Here is a 10,282-nt window from a genome sequence, read left to right on the forward strand (position 1 = left end):
TCTGAACATAACTGAAGAGGCTCAGGCTGATGCAAAACAGCTATTGAATGTTGAAAAACTGGAAAGACAGGTGGCAGTTTTGATGGGGAAAAAACCTAATTCAATCATTCTCCTATGGAAGATCAGTAACATCTCTCTGGAAGACCACGGGGACCCTTTACAAGGGAATCTGTATAAAATGGACTCTGTAAATGAAGGCACTAAAAGGTCAGATTTTGAGGTTCCATTTGGACTTGATCTATTTGAGATCTGACTGAGTGTAACCCAAAAATGAAAAGAATAAATAGATAAATGCAGGATAGGTTGGTGGGAGTGCCCTGACCAGTGTCCAACCCCCCAAACCCTGCTGACCATAATACAGCAGCTGAACTGATGGATACAGTACAGTGATTTAGACAGAAACCAAGAGAGCATGCCAGCATAGCTGCTCTGGTTATGGGACATGGAGGCAGAAAGCGCTGTGGTGAATGGACTGGAAATTTCAAAACTGACATCCATTACTACTCACCCTGCCCTCAGGCAAAGACTGTATGCTCTGTCCAACATAATGAGGATAGCCATTTGATCAGTGAATGATTTATGGCTGTGTGTCATATAACATGGCCAAATAAGAATGACATACCATTAAATATCAGCCTGTGGTCCTCTATGGAGGACTAACAAAATTATATTAGAGAATTAAGCATGAAAGAGGCAATCTATGAAGATGATTTTGAGAGCCCAGTCAATAAATTTTTCATCAGGAACGAGGGATCTCATCCTACAGCCATCACCTTTACATCAGTATGGGTCTATGTTATCCATACTGAACCCCCCAGTGGCCCTCAGGTGCTGTAATACAACAGGCTGCCCAATTGATGGGGAGACAAGAGTGCCTACGGCCAGATGCAGGCTCTGAATGGTGGTGATAAGGTCAGAGAACCATCTGCTGCCATGACTTGGGCGTCCAGCCCCTAAGGTAATCCAGTCTGGACCCATTAGGGTCTTGAGACAACCAATGTTTAAAGACCAGATTAGAGCAGGAGTTCAGTTTAAAAAGATCGATGGACAGCATAATCAGGAAAAAATATCTGTTAAACAGGCAAAAGCACTGAGTATTTATAGTCCAACCTTTTCAGCCAAACTAGATGTGAATGTAACTCAAGAAGGGTCTGGATGGGGGCTCTGGCAGAGCCAGAGTTCTTTGTGAACCCCTATGAGGTTTTGGTCACAGGTTTGGCATGGAGCAGAATAAAGATACATCACAGCTGAAAAGCATTTATTGGCTACCTATTCTACACTACAGGTGGTAGAACCAGTAACTCAGATTTCAGAGGTTATCTTTAAAACAACAAGGCCAGTCCAGGGGTGGGTAAAAGATCTAACACACATCTCTATGATGGGGGTGGCCCAATCACAAGCAGTGGTGCGCTCAGTTGTTCTGCTTGCCTGCTCCTCAAGGAGTTAGGAGAAATCTGTGCCTGCTGCGTGTTCGAGTGCATGCGCAATGCCATGTGGAGGGCTTATCACAATAAAGATTGGCGGATTTGCTGCGTAGACCGGTCAGAACTCAGATCTGCGTTGTGCTTCCTGCGGCACCAAACGCCCAACAGTGGCAGTTCCGTGTATTGGCCAGCAGGTGGCAGCAGAGACCACGGAAAGAACGTCTGCGGGACAGACCCTGGGGATCCGTTCTCTTTTGATTATAGGGGAAGAACACAAAGATGGAAGAGGAGGGAAGGGGAAAAAAAAAAGAAAAAAAGAAAAAACCAAACCACAGCAAACAAATAAAAACTTCTCCAAAGGTAGCAAACGTGAATGTCTGTCAATAAATAAATGAGTAATTGAATTGATGTCCCTTCCCCCCCCCCCCCCCCCCCCCGGCCCGCCCCCCCCAACCTCTGAGATGAAAAAAAACCACCTGGTATCAATTGGACAGATGCACACAGTGAAGCCAGGGATGGTCTGAAACGCAAAGCAGCTGAGCAGCTTTTAGAAGGAAACAGAGTAGTAACAACTTCTGTACCTACATTCACCACTCTGAGATCCTGTCTGGGTCACCCAAGGCTTGTAAATAACCACTGGGTCGGTTCTGATGTCGAGTGATTTGTTGTCAGTTCTCTCATGGTTCTCCGGTCAGTTCTCCGGTGCCAGGATCTGCCACAGGGCATTCTGACCACGGGCATCATGTTTCTACGCTGCCGCCTGCATTTAACAGGCAATGGGACTGCCCAGCATGTGCAAGGCAGCACCTCTGACACACCACCAGAATGTTTAAGGCTGTTGGGATTGTTGTTAGCGTCCCATTAACACTGAGGCTAGAGATACCCTTAGGATTGACATTACTATTAGCATTACTTTGATGGTGCCCTATCTGGGTCATTTCCAGGGGATGTCAGGAGTAAGGCACAGTGTCAGGAGAAAAAGAACAGACTCTGTTACTTTATAAACGTGATAATAGAGAGAGTTCATTGGAAAAAATACAACTCTTAAATAATACAAAGCATGCTTCTGATTGGATGCAGGCATCATCTGGGCTCTGATTAATATTACTCTTAAGGTAAAGATTATTGTTACCTTAATGATTGTTTTTGGATTATGATCAGGGTTAAGGTTCCTTTTGCTACAAACTTCTAGCATCATTTTTGTTGTTACATTTGGAGTTAGAGACGATTTTAGAATCAGGGTAAGGGTTAGGATTAGAGTTACATTGCGGGTTATTGCTGTTATCTTTACAGCTCCTGTGAGGGTTGGGGTCTGGGTCAGGTGTTTAAAAATGAAATGAAAAAAGCATAAAAAAAATATATTGAAAGCTTCAGATTTCCTTAATCTTTGTGGGAATCATATAATGTGCAACTCAGATCTACCTCTTCGTGCAGTGAGTGCCTGTAAATTTGCTAGAGCCTAATATAATATGGCCTTGTGCTTTCTGCTAACTCACCTTCATTTCATTTTCATTACATTTGCTTGGTAGTCAGATTTTGGTGTGTGGATATTTTAAAACAATCTAACTGACATTGGCAAAAAATTAAATATAAATTAAAAAATGCACGACAGCATCGTATCAATTTTTATAGATAAGATACAGAAGAGCAGTTTCCCTTAGTTTTCTGTGCCTCTTTACTTTCTTACCCTCTCCCCTTGTGTGAGAAACTCTCAAAGTCAAAGATTTCTAGTTAGGCAAAGATGGCAGCGATAGCAGCAGTGCTTATTCATCATTGCAATACTGCGCGCACATCCCCTGTTGGCAAGGGAGAAACTGCACACCAGTCAGTGAAATCAATTCTGTTCTGTGCCCTAAACCCAATGCAGGTGATGCTCTCATGGCTCTCATTGGTTGAGCATCACAGGCTCACAGACTCCTCAAGACTGTTGCTAGGATTCATTTCCATATAAGGTCAATTACCAACCTCTTGTTTTTAGGTCTGCCTTGTACTTTTCTGCGGACAGAGAAGGGCAATGTTTCCAAAAGTCAGTACATTCATTCTGTCCTGTGCTGGGCTCTACCCACCCTGTGTATTTATCTTGTGCTTGTCTCAATTCTCCCCATGTCAGAACGCCCCCAGTCTGAACTTAACTCTGTTCAGCAACTTTCTTGGTGCAAAAACTACTTATACAGCTGTTTTACAAGAGGGTTATACATTCAGTTAGGGCCTACACTATGTACTGAAAATACTGGAAACTTCCGCTGCAAAAACACAATCTACCTCTCCCATCTGTGCAGCCTTGCAGACCCAGAGCACGCCAGGTTATTTCTGCTTTCATAGCATTTGCATGCTGTAGGGTGAGCAAAAGGTTCTGCTGCCTGATTCTTCTGCAAGAGCTGCCTACCGGCAAATGGTTGCAGGGATGGAGGATGTGACAGAAAGCATTTGTCTCCACAAGAGCATAGTTACATTCAGTGCAGAGTGTGAGAGTCAGGTTGGTGTGGAAAAGCACTGACACGCTGGGGATGATGCAGTGCTCACATGTCTAACACTCACAGACATTACTGTCAGAAGGATGGTGCTGTGTTGTGCTTCTACCTTTGGCAGCCCCTGGAGAAATGCTATGGCACACAGAACACCTTTGTATTGCACTGACTGCTGCCACGCAGCATGGATTTAACACACCAAATCCAGAGGAGCATGACTGCATCTAACTGCCCTGAGAAAAACTACTGTAGCTGAAGAGATGAGGAGGCAGCTGCTCATCTGCAGAACAAGCAGTACTGCCAGTCATTGGGCCAGGTGAGCACCTCCTGCTGCAGCGTGATGATGACAGGGCTGGAGATGATCTGCAAAGCCAGCTTAAAAGTGGGAGACATGAGTCAACATGGCAGGAGGACAGAGGTGTTAGGGAGCAGCCAAGGCATCAAAGAGTATCAAAAGGCTTTGAAAAGTATCACAAAGCGACAGCCAGGAAGACTGGGATTATCATGAGCAGCAACCGGGATGCTAGAGATTATTTGCTCCCATACAAAATGGTAGAGATCTTGCTGCAGACATCCCAAAGCCAGGCAAAATGGGAACCCAGAGCTCTGCCTGCACGAACCCCACAGCCAGAGTGTTGCAAGCTGAGCTGCCTTGCTGTTTGTTGCATTCATTGCAATCCCTGTGAATGAAGACTCGGAATGCAGTCGAGGCGATGACTGAGCATGAGAGTGACTTTATTCAATAAAAGACAGGAGGGCTTGAGAGGTCAAGGGTGAAGATGGGACCCCTCTTGTCAAGATGAGAGTGGCTCAGAGCTGGTGCTGCTGCCTGGTGCCTGGGACTGGCAGCCTGACTCTAAGTCCCCATCTAAGATGCTCAGCTTCACCTCACTGATGCTGACCTGCTCCTGCATGGTGGTGCTGCTGTTGGGGCACTCGGGCTGTGCTTGGGATGGGCAGCACTGCAAAGGCGCTGGGTCACAATCCAGGCAGGTGACTGCTGAGTCTGGCAGGCTCAGGTCAGCATCTTCAGCAGAGCCAGGAGATATGAGAGCATGAACGTGGATGAGCCCCTTGTGTCCATCACTGTTACCATATGGAAGGCTGTCATCCGAATTGCAGCGATTCGTGCTTAATAAGAACTCTCCATTGATGGAAACACACTGCACATCACTACTTGGTTTGGATCTTTGGGGTTGACAAGGGCTCGAATCACCTAGGAAGGCATAGAAACACAAGGGTTAGTGTCAAACGTTTGCAAGTTGAATCATGAAAGAGGCTGTTGATACTTGGTAATAGAGTGGCGGCAGGAAGAAGCAAATAGGCTTCAAGCAACAGAGCCACTGTCTTGCAAGTGATCCTCGTGCAGGTCCAGCTCGTGTGTTGTTTCACTGTAATCCGCTTCTTTGGGTCTACCTAGTGGGCAGCAGCACTCGAGCTGTTACTGATATCATTGAAAAGAACTGGAGACAATTGTTCTCTTCCTAAGAGCTTCAAGGTGTCTAGACGCACAAATAGAAACCAGCAGTATTTCATCACTTCACCAAAAGGAAGGTCAAACACCTGAGCTGTGAAGAGCAGTTACAGAACCTATGCATAAGATCACACCAGACATACTTTGTTCTAACAACAGTTATGGCACATAGTTCATTTCCTTCAATATTCCCAAAATGAAATGATGTGGAGCATTACAGGGAAAGAAACACTGCACACAGACACTATGACCCTGATTATACTCAAGCAGCAGACTTAAAACAAGTCAGAGTTTTAGATTCCAGGATATTTCAGGACCTATCATGTGTGAAATTCAGTTACACAACAGTGCCTAGGTGCCTGCGTTTCAAGCAACTTTCAGATCACAGCCATGTAAAATAAAAACAAATTCAGTGCAGAAATAGCAATCCTGTACCTTAATACTCATGAGATTATCCATTTTTTACAGCACTCTGACTAAGTTCTAAAACTTGCTCATCCCAGTTCACTTCAACAAGTTCCACCAGTTCAAGCAATGCAGTTCTGAGATCCTGTGTATGTTATGCAGATAGAATTGAACAGTGCAGAAATAATCTCTGACAGCTTTAAGAGCTCCGTTCTGCTTACAAACTCTCAGTCCAAAATTATTCGCAGTTTTAAGGAAATGAACACCTGAAGCAGTTGGATCATCTGCCATTTGCCGCATTCTGCTTCTTGGCATCATGATTAGCACAAAGGGTTTTCTGCTGTCCTGCAGAGATGGACGAAGTCCTGCTTACAAATGGACCAAGTTCCAGTGTACAGCAGAGATTTTACCAGACTAACAAGCCACGTCATTCAATTCATTTGCTCAGGTTGTTATGCACTCAGAAAGGAAACAGAACTAACTGTTGAATTCTGAAGGTAATCTGTGGGGTCCTGTAGAGAGTGTTTTTTACAGCTAGTTAGCTGAGAAGGGTCGTAAACACGGTGTGGTTAATCAAGCAGCCATAACACCTGCAAGGACAGTGAGAACATCAGGATGCCCTGTGATGGTTAGAAACTAGCCATGGTTCTGGGAACTCAGCAAGGGAGTATCTTTCAGGATGATAACAAGCTGTTAAGATACTCGGGGATGGTATGTAATTGGGAACCAATGATGAGCTCCACTTTTGCAATATGTATGAGCTAATTATCCGTATTATAAAGGTACACGCAGCCAAGGAATAAACGAGATTCGCTGATCATGTCAATGACAGGTGTGGTCGTCTGCTTTTCTCCTGCCGTTCTGCAACATCGTTGTTGTTTAGTGTCACTGGGTTCGTTAAACTGCTGTTCATTCTCAGATCGTTGGGTTTTTTTCATTTTTTCCCTCCTAGACCCACTCGCAATCTTACTTCCCTTCCCCTCTCGGCCGCGCCGCACCGCGCTGTTAGAGAGGGGAGGTTCTTTGTTCCTTCTCTCCCTGGGTTTGTTCCCACTGTCACCGAGTGAGCTCTAGAGAGAACTCCGTGACACAAACTCATTGCAAAGTCTAAGCTAGAAGAAGCATCACCTCAGTGTATCCCAGAAAAAGAACAGCGTTGAGATTTTAATTGGTTTTGGTTTTTTGTTTTATTGGGGGTGGGTTGTTTTTTGTTGTTTTTTTAGGGTTTTGGGGGGGTTTTTTTGTCTTTTTTTTTGTTTTTTTGGGGGGGAGGGGGGGGGGGAGGGGTGCGAGGGGAAGGGAGAGGGAGGGGACAGTTGTTTGGTTGTTTTTAATATACAATAAAGCTATGCAGTTCCGCTGTCAGTCGCCTCAGAGAGTTCCCGAAGGAGCTCAACCACATTCTGCTCAACATCGAGTTGTTCCATTGAGTGGTAGTCTTGCAGATGGAGCAGTGCAGGAATTCTGACAGGATCTCCAGGTGTATCCAGTTCATCATCTGAAAGCTCCGCAACCAAATTGGAAGGGACCAGTCCTCTTGTGCCATCTGTCAGCTCTCCCTGAAACCAGCCATTCTCACCCACATCTCCAAAGACATTACGTTTTGTCCGGCAGTCAGAGGAAGCTCGTTTTCTGGGTCCTCATTAGGACCCTCAACAGGAATGTAGCTGTGTCGAGCTAAGAATCTTCAAACTGCTGATGATACCTGTCCTGGAGTATGCAGGATGAAGGACAAAAGCTCTGCTCTCACATTCAGGGCCATCCTCTGACAGAAGGCAGCACTCAGGACTGTTCCCAAGGATCTCTTTCATGGCTTTCAGTTCAAGCTCCGAGTCTTCCAGATGACCTTGAAGACTTCGGGCCTCTTCAATGGCAGAATGGAACGGACTGGAGCTATTACGGAGATTCTTGTTTGACTGGGTCAGAGTCTGTCTCGTTGCCTTCCCCAGCTCCATCTGCTGCTTCTGCTGCTCTCTTTTCCCTCTTGCGTGCTCTGTGAGAATGAGTTTCAGAAAGCACTACTCACTGACAGGAAATAAGGGGAAACTTGAAAGACTTTGCAACCTAAGTCCTGGCAGTGTACTGCCAGCGGCTGATTTGGCCGTCCAGGATCCTGGCACCACAAATGCTTCATTGCCAAATGCATCAATAAGGTGTTCTGGGGAAAGGCCAACTCACAGGTAGTATTTGAGCACCCATATCACAGTACCAACGGCCAGCACCAGCGCAGGCAGCAGCATCACTGAGACCGTCATCGGAATGCGGCGCTTCCGCACAGATCTGTGAGCAGCATCCTCTGTGCTTTTGCCTGTGTTCATCCCTGGAAGAAATGAGACAATGTCCCACGTTACCTTCAGCTGCGCTACAGATAATCTCTCAGTGTGCTTCATGGACCCAAGAGGTCATTTTGTCAGTGGGTGCCTCCGTCTCTGGTGCCGAAGCACTGGAGGACAAGAAGGATTGCTTCCACCTCTCGTTGGGTATGGAGAGGCTGCACAGGCACTACCCGTGTCCTCCTCTGGGCCGAGAGCTGTGGCTGTACTCTGGGGTCTGGGCTTGGTCCGTGGGGAGAGCTACAGAACAGAATCCCTCACGCTTTTCCCGGCATGTGTGTCCTGAGCTCCCCCTGTGGGACGCCCCCCAGGCTGAAGGTCAGGCTTCAGCCAGCACAGGGCACAGCCAGAGCCAGCACAGGGGAGAAACACTCCTGCAGGCTCCTACCACGCAAGACCCTGCTCATCGCTCATCACCCTCAGGTGGCTTCGTTCCAAAAGGGCAAACTCTGCGATCTGGGAGCGGTGGGAGCTGAGCAGGGTCACAGAGGTCTGCAAGTACCTTCCCTGGCACATTGCTGGCACAACTTTCCACACCCCACGAAGGCCAGCCATTTTCAGAGAGCCACCCCTGGCTTCTTTTACATGTGCTCTATGCTCACACGCTCAGGTCTGGCTGCTGACCTGGTGTGCAAGAGCTGGCAGCAAGAGCCTGCAGGCACGCAGTTACTCTGGTTCGTGACACCGTATGATCATGGGACAGAAATTACCTGGCATGCCGGTTGGTGCTGCCTGCATTCCTCTGTCCGGGACGGGCAGTGTGGGATATCCGCCTTCCTGCAGCGCATCCGGGACTGGCAGTGTGGGATATCCACCTTCCTGGAGTGCATCCCTCTCACTTTGTTGGTCCGTTCCTTTAGAAAGAAAGCAGGGCAGTAGGATTGGGATGTCACGTGCCCTCATCAAAAACTGAGCTTCTCCAATCCCAAGCTCAGGTAAAGTCCAGCCCCCCCCCCCAAGTACACTGTGAGCCCCTCTGTTACCCAAGGGCATTTGGGCCCTCCCAGCTATTGGACAATGCTGACTCCCTCACACCTCTTGAGAAATCAGCTCCTGTGCAAGGCCCTCACATACTGTGCTGTCACCAGCCCATCACAGCCAGGTAGCTGCAGGCTGAAATCCAAGCTCTAACACACAGTCCAAGCCCTCAGAATTAGCATCTCCACCTCATTTCCAGCATTAGCAAAGGCAGCCAACCCTGCTCGGGATGCTCCTCCTGCCTTGAACTTGCTCAGCTGCACGGAGGGCTTTGGATGAACAGAAGCACAGCGCTTGCCACTTTGCCACTTGCTGCCATCTGGGTGCCAACGACTGCACAAAGCAGCTCTGACAAGTAATGGTTGTGCTGGGGGAGCAGCTGCCTCTGGGTCTCTGCTGGATGCAGACCATCTGGCAGCAGACCAGCTCTGGTGCTTGACAGCACCTGCAAGGTGATACACGGAACACGGCTGCAGCATGGCTCTGACCCATCCCTTCCTGCTGTGCAGGCTACAGCCTGCCCACACCTGTATATCACACCTCAGCTTCCCAGGTCCCACAGTGAACAGACTGAAGTATACCCACCACGCTCTGCCTTCTCCATTTCCTTCAGCAGTCGCTTCAGGAGACGGGATGAGCCCTGAGAGTATTTTCCTCGTGTGGATTCATCCTCTTCTCTTTCCGGACCTTAACAGAATGTATGAAGTTAAATATCATGTGCATGAAGATCTGAAGATCAGCGGCGAGTCAGCCAAGTCAGTGAAGACAGAGTACTCACTGCTGGGATTCCAGCTGGGCTCCAGCACAGGAGGAAACCGATGACCGGGCAAGGCCCACACTGGGGGCACTTCTGCAACCAAAGACCCATGAAAAGTTTCAGTCACACACTACAGCATCAACTGAGTAGCAGAGCAGAGCATACAGGGGAAATGAAGCCTGAGAGCATGAACGTTTCAGCCTCCAAGGAAACAGACACTCATAACTTACCCCTGGGTTGTCCCCCAGGCACAGGCATGAAGTCCGGATCCAAAGGAGCATCCGGAAAGGGAGCACGAAGCTCATCATCTAGAATCAAAAACAGATGAGAGAAGTTCCCACTTATATGCACTATATGGTGTGATCTCCTTCTCCCTCAGTAACTGGATGTGGGGCATGGGAGAATAACTCAGGTCATGATTTCCAAAGTTGCAGGGTGGACGG

At 47.6% G+C, this 10,282-nt stretch overlaps 1 protein-coding gene across 1 annotated transcript; it reads right to left on the reverse strand.

Moving 5' to 3' along the window:
* Positions 1-7,052: 7,052 nt before the first annotated feature.
* Positions 7,053-9,986, reverse strand: LOC146752923 (uncharacterized). Its single transcript, XM_085531101.1, has 4 exons — positions 9,861-9,986; positions 9,668-9,769; positions 8,815-8,958; positions 7,053-8,091 (listed from the first exon to the last, which is right to left on the reverse strand). Exons 2-4 carry the CDS (start codon positions 9,684-9,686, stop codon positions 7,946-7,948), a joined length of 309 nt encoding a protein of 102 aa, XP_085387227.1. The 5' UTR covers positions 9,687-9,769; positions 9,861-9,986; the 3' UTR covers positions 7,053-7,945.
* Between the last annotated feature and the right edge of the window lie 296 nt (positions 9,987-10,282).

This window comes from Coturnix japonica, unplaced genomic scaffold, assembly GCF_054131305.1.
Source record: "Coturnix japonica strain WE unplaced genomic scaffold, WE-NBRP24 Scf040, whole genome shotgun sequence".
Classification (NCBI taxonomy): domain Eukaryota; kingdom Metazoa; phylum Chordata; class Aves; order Galliformes; family Phasianidae; genus Coturnix; species Coturnix japonica.